The 22,547-nt window shown below is 41.5% G+C and overlaps 1 protein-coding gene across 1 annotated transcript in view; it reads right to left on the bottom strand.

Moving 5' to 3' along the window:
- The window catches only part of LOC134431188 (R3H domain-containing protein 2-like), an 85,590-nt gene that overhangs the window by 19,760 nt on the left and 43,283 nt on the right, over positions 1-22,547 (bottom strand). Inside the window, 4 exon segments of the mRNA XM_063179175.1 lie at positions 5,609-5,743; positions 6,868-6,890; positions 10,698-10,930; positions 18,422-18,453. Of these exon segments, the coding sequence (XP_063035245.1) occupies positions 5,609-5,743; positions 6,868-6,890; positions 10,698-10,930; positions 18,422-18,453 (423 nt within the window).

Below are 22,547 nucleotides of genomic sequence, written 5' to 3'. Positions count from 1 at the left end.
GGAAGAAAATTAGGGGGAAAGGGGAAGGAAAATGACAGAGGAAAAGGGAGGAAAAGAAGGAGGGAAAAGGAAGGAAAAGGAGGAAAAGTAGGGAGGAAAATGAGGAAGGAAAAGGGAGGAAAAGGAAGGGAAAGGGAGGAAAAGGAGAAAGGAAACAGGAGGAATGGGGGAGGAGGAAAAGGAAGGAAAAGGAAGAAGGAAATGGGAGGAAAAGGAAGGAAAAGGACAGAGGAAAAAGGAGTAAAAAGAAGGAAAATGGAGGAAAAGGGAGGAAAAGGAGAAAGGAAAAGGGAAGAATGGGGAGGAGGAGGAGAAGGAAGGATAAGGGAGGAATACGAGGGAAAAGGGGGAAGGAAAAGGGAGGAAAGGGGGGGAGGAAAAGGAAGGAAAAGGGAGGAAAAGGGGGAAGAAAATTAGGGGGAAAGGGGAAGGAAAATGGAGGAAAAGAAGGAGGGAAAATGAGAAGGAGAAGAGGAGGAAAGGTAGGGAGGAAAAATGATGGAAAAGGAAGGTGGAGAAGGGAGGAAAAGGAAGAAGGAAAGGGGAGGAGGAAAATGAAGGGAAGGGAGGAAAAGGTAGGAAGGAAAATGCAGAAAAATGAGGGAAAGGGGATGGAAAAGAGAAGAAAAGGAAGAAAAAACACAGAGGAAAATGGAAGAAAAGAAGGGAGGAAGAGGGAGGAAAAGGAGAAAGGAAAAGGGAAGAACGGGGGAGGAGGAGAAGGAAGGAAAAGGGAGGAAACGAGGGAAAAGGGGGAAGGAAAAGGGAGGAAAGAGGCGGGAGGAAAAGGGGGAAGAAAATTAGGGGGAAAGGGGAAGGAAAATGGAGGAAAAGGAAGGAAAAGGACAGAGGAAAAGGGAGGAAAAGAAGGAGGGAAAAGGAAGGAAAAGGGAGGAAAAGGGAGGAGGAAAATGAGGAAGGAAAAGGGAGGAAAAGGAAGGAAAGGGAGGAAAGGAGAAAGGAAACAGGAGGAATGGGGAGGAGGAAAAGGAAGGAAAAGGAAGAAGGAAATGGGAGGAAAAGGAAGGAAAAGGACAGAGGAAAAAAGGAGGAAAAAGAAGGAAATATGGGAGGAAAAGGGAGGGAAAAGGAGAAAGGAAAAGGGAAGAATGGGGAGGAGGAGGAGAAGGAAGGAAAAGGGAGGAAAACGAGGGAAAAGGGGGAAGGAAAAGGGAGGAAAGGGGGAGGAAAAGGAAGGAAAAGGGAGGAAAAGGGGGAAGAAAATTAGGGGAAAAGGGGAAGGAAATGGAGAAAAGGACAGAGGAAAAAGGACGAAAAGAAGGAGGGAAAAGGAAGAGGAAAAGGGAGGAAAAGTAGGGAGGAAAATGAGGAAGGAAATGGGAGGAAAAGGGGAGGGAAAGGACAGAGGAAAAAGGAGAAAAGGGAGGAAGGAAAGAAAGGGAGAAGGAAAAGGAAGAAGGAGAATTAAGGAAAAGGGAGGAGGAAAAGGAGAAGGAAAGGGGAGGAAAAGAAGGAGGGAAAATGAGGAAGGAGAAGGGAGGAAAGGTAGGGAGGAAAATGATGGAAAAGGAGGGTGGAGAAGGGAGGAAAAGGAAGAAGGAAAGGGGAGGAGGGAAAATGAAGGAAAGGGAGGAAAAGGTAGGAAGGAAAATGCAGGAAAATGAGGGAAAAGGGGGATGGAAAGAGAAGAAAAGGAAGAAAAAACACAGAGGAAAATGGAAGAAAAGAAGGGAGGAAGAGGGAGGAAAAGGAGAAAGGAAAAGGGAAGAACGGGGAGGAGGAGAAGGAAGGAAAAGGGAGGAAAACGAGGGAAAAGGGGGAAGGAAAAGGGAGGAAAGAGGGGGAGGAAAAGGAAGGAAAAGGAGGAAAAGGGGGAAGAAAATTAGGGGAAAAGGGGAAGGAAAATGGAGGAAAAGGAAGGAAAAGGACAGAGGAAAAGGGAGGAAAAGAGGAGGGAAAAGGAAGGAAAAGGGAGGAAAAGTAGGGAGGAAAATGAGGAAAGGAAATGGGAGGGAAAAGGGAAGGGAAAGGGAGGAAAAGGAGAAAGGAAACAGGCGGAATGGGGAGGAGGAAAAGGAAGGAAAAGGAGGAAGGAAATGGGAGGAAAAGGGAAGGAAAAGGACAGAGGAAAAAGGAGGAAAAGGGAGAAAAATGGAGGAAAGGGAGGAAGGAAAGAAAGGGAGAAGGAAAAGGAAGATGGAGAATTAAGGAAAAGGTAGGAGGAAAAAGGAGAAGAAAAGAAGGAGGGAAAATGAGGAAGGAAAAGGGAGGAAAGGTAGGGAGGAAAATGATGGAAAAGGAAGGTGGGAGAAGGGAGGAAAAGGAAGAAGGAAAGGGGAGGAGGAAAATGAGGGAAAGGGAGGAAAAGGTAGGAGGAAAATGAGGGAAAAGAGGGGAGGGAAAGGAAGGGAAAGGGAGGAAAAGGAAGGAAGGAAAAGGCAGGAAAATGAGGGAAAAGGGGGATGGAAAAGAGAAGAAAAGGAAGAAGGAAATGGGAGGGAAAAGGAAGGAAAAACACAGAGGAAATGGAAGAAAAGAAGGGAGGAAGAGGGAGGAAAGGAGAAAGGAAAAGGGAAGAATGGGGAGGAGGAGAAGGGAGGGAAAGGGAGGAAAATGAGGGAAAAGGGGGAAGGAAAAGGGAGAGGAAAGAGGGGGAGGAAAAGGAAGGAAAAGGGAGGAAAAGGGGGAAGAAATTAGGGGGAAAAGGGGAAGGAAAATGGAGGAAAAGGAAGGAAAAGGACAGAGGAAAAGGGAGGAAAAGAAGGAGGGAAAAGGAAGGAAAAGGGAGGAAAAGTAGGGAGGAAAATGAGGAAGGAATAGAAGAAGGAAGTGGGAGGAAAAGGAAGGGAAAGGGAGGAAAAGGAGAAAGGAAAAAGGAGGAATGGGGAGGAGGAAATGGGAGGAAAAGGAAGGAAAAGGACAGAAAAAAAAGGAGGAAAAGGGAGAGGAAAATGGAGGAAAAGGGAGGACAGAAAGAAAGGGAGAAGGAAAAGGAAGAAGGAGAATTAAGGAAAAGGGAGGAGGAAAAAGGAGAAGGAAAAGGGAGGAAAAGAAGGAGGGAAATGAGGAAGGAAAAGGGAGGAAAGGTAGGGAGGAAAATGATGGAAAAGGAGGGTGGAAAAGGGAGGAAAAGAAGAAGGAAAGGGGAGGAGGAAAATGAAGGGGAAAGGGAGGAAAAGGTAGGAGGAAAATGAGGGAAAAGAGGGGAGGGAAAGGAAGGGAAAGGGAGGAAAAGGAAGGAAGGAAAAGGCAGGAAAATGAGGGAAAAGGGGCATGGAAAAGAGAAGAAAAGGAAGAAGGAAATGGGAGGAAAAGGAAGGAAAAACACAGAGGAAAATGGAAGAAAAGAAGGGAGGAAGAGGGAGGAAAAGGAGAAAGGAAAAGGGAAGAATGGGGAGGAGGAGAAGGAAGGAAAAGGGAGGGAAAATGAGGGAAAAGGGGGAAGGCAAAGGGAGGAAAGAGGGGGAGGAAAGAGGAAGGAAAGGGGGAAGAAAATTAGGGGAAAAGGGGAAGGAAAATGGAGGAAAAGGAAGGAAAAGGACAGAGGAAAAGGGAGGAAAAGAAGGAAGGGAAAAGGGGAGGAAAGGAAGGAAGGGAAGGAAGGAAGGAAGAGGAAGGAAGGAAGGAAGGAAGGAAGGAAGGAAGGAAGGAAGGAAGGAAGGAAGGAAGGAAGGAAGGAAGGAAGGAAGGAAGGAAGGAAGGAAGGAAAGGAGGAAGGAAGGGAAGGAAGGAAGGAAGGAAGGAAGGAGGAAGGAAGGAAGGAAGGAAGGAAGGAAGGAAGGAAGGAAGGAAGGAAGGAAGGAAGGAAGGAAGGAAGGATAGAAGGAAGGAAGGAAGGAAGGAAGGAAGGAAGGAAGGAAGGAAGGAGGAAGGAAGGAAGGAAGGAAGGAAGAGGAAGGAAGGAGAGAAAGAAGGAACAACAAGGTTAGTCAAGTCAAGTGAGCCAACTGCAAACACAGAGGGGCTTTGCAGGGGTTGGGGAGCACAGGAACCATTCCAGGCCAGCATCCACCATCCATCCATCCCATCAGGCACAGCCCAGCCATCTCAGGGGTCCCTGCTGCTCCCCACGGTGCTCCTTGGCCATCCCTGCACACTCACCTTCCACGGGGAGCCCTGCTTTGTCACCTGGAGCCCTTCATGGCACTAAAAGCCTTCAGTGGAACCCCCACCCTGTGCTTTGGGCACCCAATGGTCACTGCTGGATGGGGGGAATTGATTTGGTGACACAGAAGGGACATGGGCATGGTGCATTTCAGACCCCCTCAAAAACACTCAAACCGTCTGAAATCAGTTTTTCTAAGACCTAAACCCTTGCATGAGACAGTAAAACCCTAAAATCTCCACCCCATGTTTTGGGCACCAATGGTCAGTGCTGGATGGGGGGGAAGTTGATCCTTTAATGTGACCTCTGGTGACATAGAAGGGACAGGGACATGGGCATGGTGCATTTCCAGACCCTTCAAAACAGCAAAACAGCCTGAAAATCAGTTTTTCCAGGCTCTAAACCCTTGGATGGGACAGTAAAACCCCTAAAATCCCCACCCCATGTTTTGGGCACCAATGGTCAGTGCTGGATGGATGGGGTTTGATGCTTTGATTTGACCTCTGGTGACATAGGAGGGACAGGGACATGGGCATGGTGCATTTCCAGACCCTTCAAAACACTCAAACAACCTGAAATCAGTTTTTCCAGGCCCTAAACCCTTGGATGGGACAGTAAAACCCCTAAAATCTCCACCCTGAGCTTTGGGCACCAATGGTCAGTGCTGGATGGATGGGTTTGATGCTTTGATTTCACCTTTGGATGGACATGGGCATGGTGCATTTCCAGACCCTTCAAAATAGTCAAACAACCTAAAATCAGTTTTTTTCCAGGCCCTAAACCCTTGGATGAGACAGCAGAAGATACAAACTGAAATCTAAATCTCTCCTGCTTGAATTAAAGGCATTTCCTGAGAATTTCTGGATCGCGTTAGGCAAACCAATAAAGGAGGAAATATAAAAGTAGCAGATATATTCTAGTAAAGTTATGAAACACAAGGGATTCCTCTGGCTCTGCTTCCCCAAGAAGCAAATTTCTAGGAACCAAAGAAATTGATTTACAAGATGGGAGGAGGGGGGCAGGAATGAGGCAGAAGATTTAATTTGTTTGAAAAGAATGTTTGCATCATGTATGAGATTTATGAATATGCAACAGGCTGTTGCTTTAAAGGGTTAATCCTTTGTTAGTGCCCAGGAATCATCTGGACTTGTGTAATTCTTTGCTTTTATTGTCCTAACTCTGATTGTCCAAATTCTTATTACTATTTTTATAACTATTTTTATAACTATTAAACTTCTAAAATTTCAACACAAGTGACTGGGGGTTTTTGCACATAGCAACGCTTCATGCCAGCAAAGAAAGCTGAATTACTTTCATTTTCTCTAATTTTTAAATTATTTTTTCAGGGGTTTTTTTTGGCTGAAAATAATTCAAAAATTAGGCAAACTTTGAGTCATGATCTAAATCTCTCCTGCCTGAATTAAAGGCGTTTCCTGAGAATTTCTGGATCGCGTCAGGCAAACCAATAAAGTAAGAAATATAAAACAAGCAGGTATATTGTAGTAAAGTTATGAAAGGCATTTTGTGCCCTGTGGGACTCACCTGGGACATGATGGGGCTGCTGATGGGCGGCTGCTGCTGCTGCTGCTGCTGGGCTGGGGGGAGCCCGGGGGGCTGCGGGGCCGAGCAGGGCAGGAGGGCACGGCTGGCCTGGGATGAGGGCGAGGGGCTGCAGCCCTCGGGGGGCACCCAGCACCCAAACCTGCAACACAGAGAGCACGGGGGGATGGAGCCAGCAGGAAATGCACCCACAGGAGGCATCCGACCTCTGCTCTGATTCAGAATGCTGAACAGCTGCTTTATTAAACTGTATTATATTGGACTAGTGTTATAGAAAGGCTTCAGGGGCACCCAGCAGCAAACCTGGAACAGAGAGCACCGGGGGATGGAGCCAGCAGGAAATGCACCTGTGGCATTCATTTGACTCCATTAATTCAGAATGATGAACAATTGCTATATTATATTATATTATATTATATTATATTATATTATATTATATTATATTATATTATATTATATTATATTATATTATATTATATTATATTATATTATATTATATTATATTATATTATATTATATTATATTATATTATATTATATTATATTATATTATATTATATTATATTATATTATATTATATTATATTGGCTTCAGAGGCACCCAGCACCAAACCTGCAACAGAGAGCACAGAGGGATGGGAGCCAGCAGGAAATGCACCTATGGCATTCATTTGATTCCATTAATTCAGAATGCTGAACAATTGCTTTATTAAACTGTATTTATATTACACGTAATGTGATATTATATAAAGGCTTCAGGGGCACCCAGCACCAAAACCTGCAACAGAGAGAGAGCACAGAGGGCTGGGAGCCAGCAGGAAATGGGAGGGCACCCATAGGATGTATCTGACTCCACTGATTCAGAATGCTGAACAATTGCTTTATTAAACTATATTTTATTGGATTAATACTATATTATATTACACTAATACCATATAATATTAAGGCTTCAGAGGCACCAAACCTGGAGCACAAACAGAGGGCACAGAGGGATGGGAGCCAGCAGGAAATGCATCTATAGCATTCATTTGACTCCATTGATTCAGAATGCTGAAACAATTGCTATATTATATTATATTATATTATATTATATTATATTATATTATATTATATTATAATTATATTATATTATATTATATTATATTATATTATATTATATTATATTATATTATATTATATTATATTATATTATATTATATTATATTATATTATATTATATTATATTATATTATATTATCATGGCTTCAGGGGCACCCAGCACCAAACCTGGAACAGAGAGCACAGGGGGATGGAGCCAGCAGGAAATGTACCTATGGCATTCATTTGATTCCATTAAGTCAGAATGATGAACAATTGCTAATATTATATTATATTATATTATATTATATTATATTATATTATATTATATTATATTATATTATATTATATATATATATTATATTATATTATATTATATTATATTATATTATATTATATTATATTATATTATATTATATTATATTATATTATGTTATCATGGCTTCAGAGGCACCCAGCACCAAACCTGGAACACAGAGAGCACAGAGGGCTGGGGAGCCAGCAGGAATGCACCTATGGCATTCATTTGATTCCATTAAGTCAGAATGATGAACAATTGCTATATTATATTATATTATATTATATTATATTATATTATATTATATTATATTATATTATATTATATTATAATTATATTATATTATATTATATTATATTATATTATATTATATTATATTATATTATATTATATTATATTTATATTATATTATATTATATTATATTATATTATATTATATTATCATGGCTTCAGAGGCACCCAGCACCAAACCTGGAACACAGAGAGCACAGAGGGCTGGGAGCCAGCAGGAAAGGGGAGGGAATGGAAAGGATGCATCTGACTCTGTTCTGATTCAGAATGCTGAACAATTGCTTTATTAAACTATATTATATTGGACTAATTCTATATTATATTCCACTAATACCATATTATAGAAAGGTTTCAGGGCCACCCAGCACCTGGAACAGAACCAGAGGCACAGAGAGGTGTCCTGGATGTGCCTCCCCAAACCCAGGTGCCCTTTGGCAGGAGAAGAGCTCCAGTTCCCCAACCCAAAATCCATCTCCCAGGTGCCCTCTGTCAGCTCAAGATCTCCATTCCCCACCCCGGGTGTCCTTTGGCAGGTCAAGATCTCCATTCCCCATCCTAGGTACACTTTGTCAGGTCAAGATCTCCATCCCCACCCCATTTGCCCTCTGTCAGTTCAACATCTCAACTTCCCACCCCAGGTGCCCTCTGGCAGATGAACATCTCCGTTCTCCTTCCCAGCTGCCCTTTTTCAGTTCAACATCTCCGTTTCCCCCACCCCAGGTGCCCTTTGGCAGATGAAGATCTCCATGAAGATCTCAACCCCAGGTGCCCCTTTTCAGTTCAAGATCTCCATTCCCCACCTCAGGTGCCCTTTGGCAGATGAAGATCTCCATTTCCCACCCCAGGTGGGAATGATGAAGATGAAGATCTCCATTCCCCATCCTAGGTACACTTTGTCAGTCCAAGATCTCCATCCCCACCCCAGGTGCCCTTTTTCAGTTCAAGATCTCCATTCCCCACCCCAGGTGCCCTTTGGTAGATGAAGATCTCCATGAAGATCTCAACCCCAGGTGCCCCCTTTTCAGTTCAAGATCTCCATTCCCCACCTCAGGTGCCCTCTGGCAGATGAAGATCTCAATTTCCCCAACCCAAATTCAGTCTGCCAGGTGTCCTCTGGCAGGTCAAGAGCTCCAGTTCTGAAACCCTAAACCTGTCAGTCCTGACGACAGACTGGAGACCATGGAGACAGTCAGGTGTCCTTTGGCAGGTCAAGATCTCCATTCCCCCCCTCCAGGTGCCCTTTGGCAGATGAAGATCTCCATGAAGATCTCAACCCCTGGTGCCCCTTTTCAGGTCAAGATCTCCATTTCCCACCCCAGGTGGGAATGATGAAGATGAAGATCTCATCTTTTCAGATGAAGATCTCCATTCCCCATCCTAGGTACACTTTGTCAGTCCAAGATCTCCATTCCCCCCTCCAGGTGCCCTTTGGCAGATGATCTCCATGAAGATCTCAACCCCAGGTGCCCCTTTTTCAGGTCCAGATCTCCATTTCCCACCCCAGGTGTCCTCTGGCAGGTCAAGTGCTCCAGTTCCAAAACCCTAAACCTGTCAGTCTTGGTGACAGACTGGAGACCCTGGAGACAATCAGGTGTCCTTCGGCAGGTAGACTGCTCCACTTCCCCCAACCCAAATTCAGTCTGCCAGGTGTCCTCTGGCAGGTAAAGAGCTCCATTTCTCCAACCCCAAAATCTGTCAGTCCCTGGTGACGGACTGCAGACCATGGAGACAGTCAGGTGTCCTTTGGCAGGGTCAAGATCTCCATTCCCCACCCCAGGTGCGCTTTTGCAGCCCTCTTCCCCCCCAGGTGCTCTCTGACAGATGAAGATCTCCATGAAGATCTCCATGAAGATCTCCATGAAGATCCTTCCACCCCAGGTGCCCTTTTTCAGGTCAAGATCTCCATGTTCCCCAGCCCAAAATCAGTCCGCCAGGTGTCCTTTAGGAGAGAAAGAACTCCAGTTTCCCAACCCAAAATCAAGTCTCTCTGGCAGACGTGATCTCCATTACCCATCCTAGGTACCCTTTCTCAGGTCAAGATCTCCATTCCCCACCCCAGGTGCCCTCTGGCAGGGTGAAGATCTCCATTTCCCACCCCAGGTCCCCTATTCCAGTCCAACATCTCCATTCCCCACCCCAGGTGCCCTCTGGCAGATGAAGATCTCCAGGAAGATCTCCATGAAGATCTCTCCATGAAGATCTCCATGAAGATCCCCACCCCAGGTCCCCTTTTCCAGTCCCAACATCTCCATTCCCCACCCCAGGTCCCCTTGGTCAGTTCAAGATCTCCATTCCCACAGCCCAGGTACCCTCTGGCAGATGAAGATCTCCATGAAGCTCTCCATGAAGATCTCCACCCCAGGTGCCCTTTTCCAGTCCAACATCTCCATTCCCCACCCCAGGTGCCCTCTGGCAGTTCAACATCTCAATTTCCCACCCCAGGTGCCCTCTGGCAGATGAAGCTCTCCATGAAGATCTCCATGAAGATCCCCACCCCAGGTTCCTTTCCCAGTCCAACATCCCCATTCCCCACCCCAGGTGCCCTCTGGCAGGTGAAGCTCTCTCCATGAAGATCTCCATGAAGATCCCACCCCATGTCCCCTTTCCCAGTCCAACATCTCCGTTCCCCACCCCAGGTCCCCTTGGTCAGTTCAAGATCTCCATTCCCCCAGCCCAGGTACCCTCTGGCGGGTGAAGCTCTCCATGAAGCTCTCCATGAAGATCTCCACCCAGGCGCCCTTTTCCAGTTCAACATCTCCATTCCCCACCCCAGGTCCCCTTGGTCAGTCCAAAATCTCCATTCCCCACCCCAGGTGCCCTCTGGCAGGTGAAGCTCTCTCCATGAAGATCTCTCCATGAAGATCTCCATGAAGATCTCCACCCCAGGTGCCTCTTTCAGTTCAACATCCCCATTCCACACCCCAGGTCCCCTTTTCCAGTCCAACATCTCCATTCCCCACCCCCAGGTGCCCTCTGGCAGGTGAAGCTCTCTCCATGAAGATCTCCATGAAGATCCCTCCATGAAGATCTCCATGAAGATCCCCACCCCAGGTCCCCTTTTCCAGTCCAACATCTCCCATTCCCCACCCCAGGTGCCCTCTGGGCAGATGAAGCTCTCCACGAAGATCTCCATGAAGATCCCCACCCCAGGTCCCCTTTCCAGTCCAACATCCCCATTCCCCACCCCAGGTGCCCTCTGGCAGGGGTGAAGCTCTCTCCACGAAGATCTCCATGAAGATCTCCACCCCATGTCCCCTTTTCAGTCCAACATCTCCATTCCCCACCCCAGGTGCCCTCTGGCAGATGAAGCTCTCCACGAAGATCTCCATGAAGATCCCACCCCCATGTCCCCTTTCCCAGCCCAACACCCCCATTCCCCATCCCTCTGCCCCAGTTCCCCGCCGTACCTGCCCGCGAGCTGCGGCTGCCGGCGCTGCCCTTGCTGCTGCCCACGCTGTCCCCCCGGGTGAGGATGGAGATGCCACTGAAGCTGCTGGCCTTGGTGACGGGCGGCCTCAGGCTGCGCATGGAGCCGTCCGAGTCCGTGCTGCTCCAGGGCCGCGGCTCCAGGGATTTGATCTCGCTCTCGGTGCTGCTCTGGCGGCTGCCGGGGCTCCTGCCCAGCCCCTCCCGGGCGCCCCTGCACAGAGCAAAGGGTTAAACTCGGCTCCAGAGAGTGGAAAAATTTACACAGTATTGGTGTAAAAATTTGACAATATTGGTGTAAAAATTTAGAGAATATTGGTGTAAAAATTTAGAAAAAAAAAATTTTTGGGGGGTTGTAGTTTGGTTTATTTAGGTTTTTTTAAGGTTTTTTTTGGTGTTGGAAATGCTGTGGTTTAGGTTTGGTTGGGTGGGTTATCGGTGTTTTTTGGGTGTTTATTTGGGAGCCAAACTGGGCTCCAGGGAGTGGAAAAATTTACACAATATTGGTGTAAAACTGTGGTGCAAAAATTTAGGAAAAAAAATTGGTTTTGGGGTCATAGTTTAGTTTATTTCGGTTTTTTATTCAGTTTTTTCGGTGTTGGAAATGCTGTGGTTTCAGTTTGGTTTGGTTTGGTGGGTTATAGGTGTGAGTTGTTGGTGCCTTTTTGGGTGTTTAGTTGGGAGCCAAACTGGGCTCCAGGGAGTGGAAAAATTTACACAATATTGGTGTAAAAATGTGGTGTAAAAATTTAGATTTTTTGGGGGGTTTTAGTTTGGTTTATTTAGTTTATTTATTTAGTTTTTATTCATTTTTTCAGTGTTGGAAATGTTTAGGTTTAAGTTCAGGTTTGGTTTGGTGGATTATAGGTGTGAGATGTTGGTGGTTTTTTGGGTGTTTAGTTGGGAGTCAAAGTGGGCTCCAGGACAAGGACAGTGTGGTGTAAAAATGTTTCATTTATTTAGGTTTTTATTAAGTGTTTTTGGTGTTGGAAATGCTGTGGTTTAGGTTTGGTTGGGTGGGTTATTGGTGTTTTTTGGGTGTTTATTTGGGAGCCAAACTGGGCTCCAGAGAGTGGAAAGATTTACACAATATTGGTGTAAAAATGTGGTGTAAAAATTTAGAAAAAAAAAATTTTGGGGGGGGTTGTAGTTTGGTTTATTTAGGTTTTATTAAGTTATTTTTGGTGTTGGAAATGCTGTGGTTTAGGTTTGGTTGGGTGGGTTATAGGTGGTAGAGCTGCTGCTGCTGCTGCCACCCAGTGGGGTGTAAAAATTTAGAAAAAAAAATTTTTTGGGTTGTAGTTTAGTTTATTTAGGTTTTTATTATTTATTTTTTGGTGTTGGAAATGCGGTGGTTCAGGTTTGGTTGGGTGGGTTATAGGTGTTTTTTGGGTGTTTATTTGGGAGCCAAACTGGGCTCCAGGGAGTGGAAAAATTTACACAATATCGGTGTAAAAATTTGACAATATTGGTGTAAAAATTTAGAGAATTTTGGTGTAAAAATTTAGAAAAAAATTGGTGTAAAAAACGTGGTGTAAAAATTCAGAATTTTTTTTGGAAGGTTGCACTTCAGTTTATTTATTAGTTTTTCATTAGTTTTTTTTGGTGTTGGAAATGTTTAGGTTTAGGCTTAGGTTTGGTTTGGTGGATTATAGGTGTGAGATGTTGGTGGTTTTTTGGGGTTTATATTTAGGTTTTTATTTGTTTTTGGTGTTGGAAATGCTGTGGTTTCGGTTTGGTTGGGTGGGTTATAGGTGTGAGCTGTTGGTGGTTTTTTGGGTGTTTAGTTGGGAGCCAAACTGGGCACCAGAGTGTCAAAATTTAGAAAATATTGGTGTAAAAATGTGGTGTAAAAATTTAGATTTTTTTTTTAATTGTAGTTCAGTTTATTTAATTTTTACTCATTTTTTGGGTGTTGGAAATGCTGTGGTTTAGGTTTGGTTGGGTGGGTTATAGGTGTTTTTTGGGTGTTTATTTGGGAGCCAAACTGGGCTCCAGAGAGTGGAAAAATTTACCCAATATCGGTATAAAAATTTGACAATATTGGTGTAAAAATTTAGAGAATTTTGGTGTAAAAATTTAGAAAAAAATTGGTGTAAAAATTTGACAATATTGGTGTAAAAATTTAGAAAAAAATTGGTGTAAAAAACGTGGTGTAAAAATTCAGAATTTTTTTTGGAAGGTTGCACTTCAGTTTATTTATTAGTTTTTCATTAGTTTTTTTTGGTGTTGGAAATGTTTAGGTTTAGGCTTAGGTTTGGTTTGGTGGATTATAGGTGTGAGATGTTGGTGGTTTTTTGAGGTTTTTATTTAGGTTTTTATTCATTTTTTCAGTGTTGGAAATGTTCAGGTTTAAGTTCAGGTTTGGTTTGGTGGATTATAGGTGTGAGCTGTTGGTGGTTTTTTGGGTGTTTAGTTGGGAGTCAAAGTGGGCTCCAGGACAAGGACAGTGTGGTGTAAAAATGTTTCATTTATTTAGGTTTTTATTAAGTGTTTTTGGTGTTGGAAATGCTGTGGTTCAGGTTTGGTTGGGTGGGTTATTGGTGTTTTTTGGGTGTTTATTTGGGAGCCAAACTGGGCTCCAGGGAGTGGAAAAATTTACACAATATCGGGGTAAAAATTTGACAATATTGGTGTAAAAATTTAGAGAATTTTGGTGTAAAAATTTAGAAAAAAATTGGTGTAAAAATTTAACAATATTGGTGTAAAAATTTAGAAAAAAATTGGTGTAAAAACATGGTGTAAAAATTCAGATTTTTTTTTTGGAAGGTTGCACTTCAGTTTATTTATTTAGTTTTTCATTAGTTTTTTTTGGTGTTGGAAATGTTTAGGTTTAGGCTTAGGTTTGGTTTGGTGGATTATAGGTGTGAGATGTTGGTGGTTTTTTGGGGTTTTTATTTAGGTTTTTATTTGTTTTTGGTGTTGGAAATGCTGTGGTTTCGGTTTGGTTGGGTGGCTTATAGGTGTGAGCTGTTGCTGGTTTTTTGGGTGTTTAGTTGGGAGCCAAACTGGGCACCAGAGTGTCAAAATTTAGAAAATATTGGTGTAAAAATTTAGATTTTTTTTTAATTGTAGTTCAGTTTATTTAATTTTTATTCATTTTTTGGGTGTTGGAAATGCTGTGGTTTACGTTAGCTTTGGCGGGTTATAGGTGATTTTTGGCTGTTTAGTTGGGAGTCAAACTGGGCTCCAGGGAGTGGAAAAATTTACCCAATATTGGTGTAAAAATTTGACAATATTGGTGTAAAAATTTAGAAAAAAACTGGTGTAAAAATGTAGTGTAAAAATTTAGAAAAAAAAATTGGTTTGGGGGTCATAGTTTAGTTTATTTCGTTTTTTTATTCTGTTTTTTTGGTGTTGGAAATGCTGTGGTTTAGGTTTGGTTTGATGGGTTTTAGGTGATTTTTGGGTGTTTATTTGGGAGTCAAACTGGGCTCCAGGGAGTGTCAAAATTTAGAAAATATTGGTGTAAAAATGTGGTGTAAAAATTTAGATTAAAAAAAAAATTTAGTTGCAGTTCAGGAGTAGGAATGTGAAGGAGTGAGTGTAGTGTTTGAAAACAAACTGTGCTTTTCTTTTTTTAAATTTTTTTAATAAGTTTTAAAGGTGCAAAACTTCTTATTTAGTCTAAACAAAATAAGATGATTTCGGATATATATATATATATATATGAATACAAATATTTATATATAATATAAAAAATATAACATCTATCTTTATAAAATATTTCTATTTATACAGATATTTTATATTTTTATAAAAGTATCTATAGATATTTTATAAAAATATCTCTATATATTTTTATAAAGTAGAAAATATTTTTAAAAATAGATAATAAAGTTCAGGAGTAGGAATGTGGAGGAGTGAGTGTAGTGTTTGAAATCAACCTGTGCTTATTTTTCTGTTTTTAAATTTTTTTGAATAAGTTTTAAAGGTGCAAAACTTATTCTTTAGTGTAAACAGAATAAGATTATTTGGGATATATATAAAAATAAATACAAATATTTATATATAATGTAAAAATATAATGTGTATTATGAAATATTTCTATTTATATTGGTATTTTATATTTTATATAAAAAAGATATTTTATATCTTCATAAAATATAAAATATTTTCATAAAATAGATAATATAGTTCAGGAGTAGGAATGTGGAGGAGCGAGTGTAGTGTTTGAAAACAAACTGTGCTTTTCTTTTTTTAAATTTTTTTTAAAAGTTTTAAAGGTGCAAAACTTATTATTTAGTCTAAACAAAATAAGATGATTTGGGATATATATGTGTGAATACAAATATTTATATATAATATAAAAAATATAAAATCTATCTTTATAAAATATTTCTATTTATACAGATATTTTATATTTTTATAAAAGTATCTATAGATATTTTATAAAAATATCTCTATATATTTTATATTTTTATAAAATAGAAAATATTTTTTAAAATAAATAATAAAGTTCAGGAGTAGGAATGTGGAGGAGTGAGTGTAGTGTTTGAAATCAACCTGTGCTTATTTTTCTGTTTTTAAATTTTTTTTGAATAAGTTTTAAAGGTGCAAAACTTATTCTTTAGTGTAAACAGAATAAGATTATTTGGGATATATATAAAAATAAATACAAATATTTATATATAATGTAAAAATATAATATGTATTATGAAATATTTCTATTTATATTGGTATTTTATATTTTTATATAAAAAAGATATTTTATATCTTCATAAAATATAAAATATTTTCATAAAATAGATAATATAGTTCAGGAGTAGGAATGTGGAGGAGCGAGTGTAGTGTTTGAAAACAAACTGTGCTTTTCTTTTTTAAAATTTTTTTAAAAGTTTTAAAGGTGCAAAACTTATTATTTAGTCTAAACAAAATAAGATGATTTGGGATATATATGTGTGAATACAAATATTTATATATAATCTAAAAAATATAAAATCTATCTTTATAAAATATTTCTATTTATACAGATATTTTATATTTTTATAAAAGTATCTATAGATATTTTATTTAAATATCTCTATATATTTTATATTTTTATAAAAGTATCTATAGATATTTTATAAAAATATCTCTATATATTTTTATAAAGTAGAAAATATTTTTAAAAATAGATAATATAGTTTAGGAGTAGGAATGTGGAGGAGTGAGTGTAGGGTTTGAAATCAACCTGTGCTTTTTCTTCTTTTTTTTTGAATAAGTTTTAAAGGTGCAAAACTTATTCTTTAGTGTAAACAGAATAAGATTATTTGAGATTTATATATAAATAAATACAAATATTTATATATAATGTAAAAATATAACATCTATCTTTATAAAATATTTCTATTTCTATAGATATTTTATATCTTGGAAGTCTCTTCCAACCTCATGATTCTGTGATTGTGTGATTGATTCTGTGATTGATTCTGGGATTCTGTGATTGATTCTCTGATTGATTCTGTGATTGATTCTGTGATTGATGCTGTGATTGATTCTGTGATTGATTCTGGGATTCTGTTATTGATTCTGTGATTGATTCTGTGATTGATTCTGGGATTGATTCTGTGATTGATTCTGTGATTGATTCTGTAATTCTGTGATTGATTCTGTGATTCTGTGATTGATTCTCTGATTGATTCTCTGATTGATTCTGGGATTGATTCTGTGATTGATTCTGGGATTGATTCTGGGATTCTGTGATTGATTCTGTAATTCTGTGATTGATTCTGGGATTGATTCTGGGACTGATTCTGTAATTCTGTAATTCTGTGATTGATTCTGGGATTGATTCTGGGATTAATTCTGTGATTGATTCTGGGATTCTGTAATTCTGTGATTGATTCTGTAATTCTGTGATTGATTCTGGGATTGATTCTGGGATTGATTCTGGGATTCTGGGATTGATTCTGTGATTGATTCTGTGATTCTGTAATTCTGTGATTGATTCTGTGATTCTGTAATTCTGTGATTGATTCTGTGATTGATTCTGTAATTCTGTGATTGATTCTGGGATTGATTCTGGGATTGATTCTGGGATTCTGTAATTCTGTGATTGATTCTGTGATTCTGTAATTCTGTGATTGATTCTGTGATTGATGCTGTGATTGATTCTGTAATTCTGGGATTCTGTGATTGATTCTGTGATTGATTCTGTGATTGATTCTGTGATTGATTCTGGGATTCTGTTATTGATTCTGTGATTGATTCTGGGATTGATTCTGGGATTGATTCTGGGATTCTGTGATTGATTCTGTAATTCTGTAATTCTGTGATTGATTCTGGGATTGATTCTGGGACTGATTCTGGGATTGATTCTGGGATTGATTCTGTGATTGATTCTGGGATTGATTCTGGGATTGATTCTGGGATTCTGTGATTGATTCTGTAATTCTGTAATTCTGTGATTGATTCTGGGATTGATTCTGGGATTGATTCTGGGATTGATTCTGGGATTGATTCTGGGATTCTGTGATTGATTCTGGGATTCTGTAATTCTGTGATTGATTCTGTGATTGATTCTGTAATTCTGTGATTGATTCTGTGATTGATTCTGTAATTCTGTGATTGATTCTGTGATTGATTCTGGGATTGATTCTGGGATTCTGTGATTGATTCTGTGATTGATTCTGTGATTCTGTAATTCTGTGATTGATTCTGTGATTGATGCTGTGATTGATTCTGTAATTCTGGGATTCTGTGATTGATTCTGTGATTGATTCTGGGATTCTGTGATTGATTCTGTGATTGATTCTGGGATTCTGTAATTCTGTGATTGATTCTGTGATTGATCCTGTGATCCTGTGATTCTGTAATTCTGTGATTATGTGATTCTGTGATTGATTTTGTGATTCTGTGATTTTGTAATTGATTCTGTGATTCTCTGTGATTCTCTAATTCTGTGATCCTGTGATTGATTCTGTGATTCTGTAATTCCTTGATTCTGTGATTGATTCTGTAATTCTGTGATTTTGTGATTGATCCTGTGATCCTGCCAAAACCCAGCAGGCAGAAAGGCAGGGATGGGGATTTCCTGTCTTTTTGGGGAAAAAGAGGATTGAAAACTGCTGGAATTCCTCCCTGCCATTCCCACCTTCCTTTTTCATTTTAATCAGCCAAAAAAAAAAGGAATAAAAATCGAAAGAAAACTCCACCGGGGGATTCACCATGGCACAAACAAATCACAGGGAAATCCCTGCAAATCTGCCTCTGCCTGTGAGAGCTACAAGAAAAGCATTCTGTGGGGAGTGTGGTGAGGGAAAATCAACATTTTAAATCATGAAAGGGGCATTTTAAATCATGAAATGGCATTTTAAATCATGAAATGGCATTTTAAATCATGAAAGGGGCATTTTAAATCATGAAATGGCATTTTAAATCATGAAAGGGGCATTTTAAATCATGAAAGGGGCATTTAAAATCATGAAATGGCATTTTAAATCATGAAAGGGCATTTTAAATCATGAAATGGCATTTTAAATCATGAAAGGGCATTTTAAATCATGAAAGGGGCATTTTAAATCATGAAATGGCATTTTAAATCATGAAAGGGCATTTTAAATCATGCCAGGGCATTTTAAATCATGAAAGGGCATTTTAAATCATGAAAGGGGCATTTAAAATCATGAAAGGGCATTTTAAATCATGAAAGGGGCATTTTAAATCATGAAATGGCATTTTAAATCATGAAATGGCATTTAAACCATGCCAGGGCAGCACTCACCTGCTGTCTGTGAGGAATCCATTCTGGCCAGACTGGGAGCAGGAACGTGCAGATGGGGAGGAAAGAAAAAAGAGACTTAAAAAAAACCCTGAAAAAAATAAATTAATGAATTCCAGAGGGTGGGGATGGCACGCAGAGGGTGCTGAGGGTGGTGCTGAGCCCCCTGCACAGCAGATCCCTGGGGAGCTCCATCCAGAACCTTTCCTGATCCCTGAGATCTCCCAGCTCCTCCTGGGAAGGACGAATTCCTTCTAGGAATGGTCAAATTTCATCTGGGAGTGCCCAAACTCCTCCTGGGAATATCAAATTCCACGTAGTAAGGCCTAAATTCCTCCTGGGAATGGCCAAATTCCACCCAGGAATGCCCAAATCCCTCCTGGGAATGCCCAAATCCCTCCTGGAAATGCTCAATTCCACCTGGGAATATAAAATTCCTCCTGGCAATGTTAATTTCCACCTAGGAATGCCCAAATCCCTCATGGGAAGGCCCAAATCCCTCATGGGAAGGCCCAAATTCCACATAGGAAGGCCCAAATTCTTCCTGAAAATGCCCAAATTCCTCTTGGGAAGGCCCCAATTTCTTCTGTGAATACCAAATTTCTCCTTGGAAATGCCCAAACTCCTCCTGGGAATGCTCAATTCCACCTGGGAATATCAAATTCCACCTGGGAATATTAAATTCCACCTAGGAAGGCCCAAATCCCTCCTAGGAAGGACTAAATTCCTCTTGGGAATGCCCAAATTCCTCCTTGGAAGAATTAAATTCCTCCTGGGAATGCCCAATTTCCTCCTGGGAATATCAAATTCCTCCTGGGAATGTCCAAACTTCTCCTGGAAATGCTCAAATCCCTCCTGGGAATGCCCAAATTTCTTCTGTCAATACCAAATTGCTCCTGAGGAGGACTAAATTCCTCCTGGGAATGCCCAAATCCTCCTTGGAAGTATTAAATTCCTCCTGGGAATATCAAATTCCACCAAGGAAGGCCCAAATTCCTCTTGGGAATGCCCAAATTCCTCCTGTGAAGGCCTAAACTCCTCCTTGGAAGTATTAAATTCCTCCTGGGAATGCCCAACTCATCCTGGGAATGCCCAAATCCCTCCTGGGAATGCCCAAATCCCTCCTGAGAATGCCCAAATTCCACCAAGGAAGGCCCAAATCCCTCATGGGAGTGCCCAAATTCCACATAGGAAGGCCCAAATTCTTCCTGAAAATGCCCAAATTCCTCTTGGGAAGGCCCAAATTCCTCCTGTGAAGGCCTAAATTCCACCAAGGAAGTATTAAATTCCTCCTGGGAATGCCCAACTCATCCTGGGAATGCTCAAATCCCTCCTGGGAAGGCCAAAATCCCTCATGGGAGTGCCCAAATTCCTCCTTGGAAATGCCCAAACTCCTCCTGGGAATGCCCAAATTTCCTCCTGGGAATATCAAATTCCACCTAGGAATTCCCAAATTCCTCCTGGGAAGGCCAAAATCCCTCCTGAGAATGCCCAAATTCCTCCTGGGAATATCAAATTCCACCAAGGAAGGCCCAAAACCCTCATGGGAATGCCCAAATTCCACCTAGGAATGCCCAAATTCCTACTTGAAATGCCCAAATTCTTCCTAGGAATGCCCAGATTCCTTCAGAGAATGCCCAATTCCTCCTGGGAAGGACTAAAATCCTCATGGGAATGCCCAGTTTCCTCCTGGGAATATCAAATTCCACCAAGGAAGGCCCAAATTCCTCCTGGAAACGCCCAAATTCCTCCTGGAAAGGCCCAAGTTCCTCCTGTGAAGGCCTAAATTCCTCCTTGGAAGTATTAAATTCCTCCTGGGAATGCCCAAATTCCCCCCAAGGAAAGCCTAAATTCCTCCTGGGAATGCCCAACTCATCCTGGGAATGCTCAAATCCCTCCTGGGAAGGCCAAAATCCCTCCTGAGAATGCCCAAATTCCTCCTGGGAATATCAAATTCCACCAAGGAATGCCCAAATCCCTCATGGGAATGCCCAAATCCCTCATGGGAATGCCCAAATTCCACATAGGAAGGCCCAAATTCTTCCTGAAAATGCCCAAATTCCTCTTGGGAAGGCCCAAGTTCCTCCTAGGAATGCCCAGCTCCTCCTGGGAATATCAAATTCCACCTAGGAAGGCCTAAATTTCTCCTTGGAAATGCCCAAACTCCTCCTGGGAATGCCCAATTTCCTCCTGGGAATATCAAATTCCACCTAGGAATGCCCAAATTCCTACTTGAAATGCCCAAATTCTTCCTAGGAATGCCCAGATTCCTTCAGAGAATGCCCAATTCCTCCTGGGAATGCCCAAATTCCACCTAATAAGGCCTAAACTCTTTCTGGGAATATCCAAATCCTCCCTGGAAGTATTCAATTCCTCCTGGAAATGCCCAATTCCACCAAGGAAGGCCCAAATTCCTCCTTGGAAATGCCCAAACTCCTCCTGGGAATGCCCAAATTCCTCCTGGGAATATCAAATTCCTCCTGGGAATGCCCAAATTCCTCCTGGAAACGCCCAAATTCCTCCTCGAAAGGCCCAAGTTCCTCCTGTGAAGGCCTAAATTCCTCCTGGGAATGCCCAAATTCCCCCCAGGAAAGCCTAAATTCCTCCTGGGAATGCCCAACTCATCCTGGGAATGCTCAAATCCCTCCTGGGAAGGCCAAAATCCCTCCTGAGAATGCCCAAATTCCTCCTGGGAATATCAAATTCCACCAAGGAAGGCCCAAATCCCTCATGGGAATGCCCAAATTCCACATAGGAAGGCCCAAATTCTTCCTGAAAATGCCCAAATTCCTCTTGGGAAGGCCCAAATTCCTCCTGTGAAGGCCTAAATTCCACCAAGGAAGTATTAAATTCCTCCTGGGAATGCCCAACTCATCCTGGGAATGCTCAAATCCCTCCTGGGAAGGCCAAAATCCCTCATGGGAGTGCCCAAATTCCTCCTTGGAAATGCCCAAACTCCTCCTGGGAATGCCCAAATTTCCTCCTGGGAATATCAAATTCCACCTAGGAATTCCCAAATTCCTCCTGGGAAGGCCAAAATCCCTCCTGAGAATGCCCAAATTCCTCCTGGGAATATCAAATTCCACCAAGGACGGCCCAAAACCCTCATGGGAATGCCCAAATTCGTACTTGAAATGCCCAAATTCTTCCTAGGAATGCCCAGATTCCTTCAGAGAATGCCCAATTCCTTCTGGGAAGGACTAAAATCCTCATGGCAATGCCCAGTTTCCTCCTGGGAATATCAAATTCCACCAAGGAAGGCCCAAATTCCTCCTGGAAACGCCCAAATTCCTCCTGGAAAGGCCCAAGTTCCTCCTGTGAAGGCCTAAATTCCTCCTTGAAAGTATTAAATTCCTCCTGGGAATGCCCAAATTCCCCCAAGGAAAGCCTAAATTCCTCCTGGGAATGCCCAACTCATCCTGGGAATGCTCAAATCCCTCCTGGGAAGGCCAAAATCCCTCCTGAGAATGCCCAGTTTCCTCCTGGGAATATCAAATTCCACCAAGGAAGGCCCAAATCCCTCATGCGAAGGCCCAAATCCCTCATGGGAATGCCCAAATTCCACATAGGAAGGCCCAAATTCTTCCTGAAAATGCCCAAATTCCTCTTGGGAAGGCCCAAGTTCCTCCTAGGAATGCCCAATTTCCTCCTGGGAATATCAAATTCCACCTAGTAAGGCCTAAATTTCTCCTTGGAAATGCCCAAACTCCTCCTGGGAATGCCCAATTTCCTCCTGGGAATATCAAATTCCACCTAGGAATGCCCAAATTCCTACTTGAAATGCCCAAATTCTTCCTAGGAATGCCCAGATTCCTTCAGAGAATGCCCAATTCCTCCTGGGAATGCCCAAATTCCACCTAATAAGGCCTAAACTCTTTCTGGGAATACCCAAATCCTCCCTGGAAGTATTAAATTCCTCCTGGAAATGCCCAATTCCACCAAGGAAGGCCCAAATTCCTCCTTGGAAATGCCCAAACTCCTCCTGGGAATGCCCAAATTTCCTCCTGGGAATATCAAATTCCTCCTGGGAATGCCCAAATTCCTCCTGGAAACGCCCAAATTCCTCCTCGAAAGGCCCAAGTTCCTCCTGTGAAGGCCTAAATTCCTCCTGGGAATGCCCAAATTCCCC

This window comes from Melospiza melodia, chromosome 31, assembly GCF_035770615.1.
Source record: "Melospiza melodia melodia isolate bMelMel2 chromosome 31, bMelMel2.pri, whole genome shotgun sequence".
NCBI lineage: Eukaryota > Metazoa > Chordata > Aves > Passeriformes > Passerellidae > Melospiza > Melospiza melodia.
The sequence above is the reverse complement of the archived record's forward strand: the minus strand, read 5'-3'. Positions and strand labels throughout refer to the sequence as shown.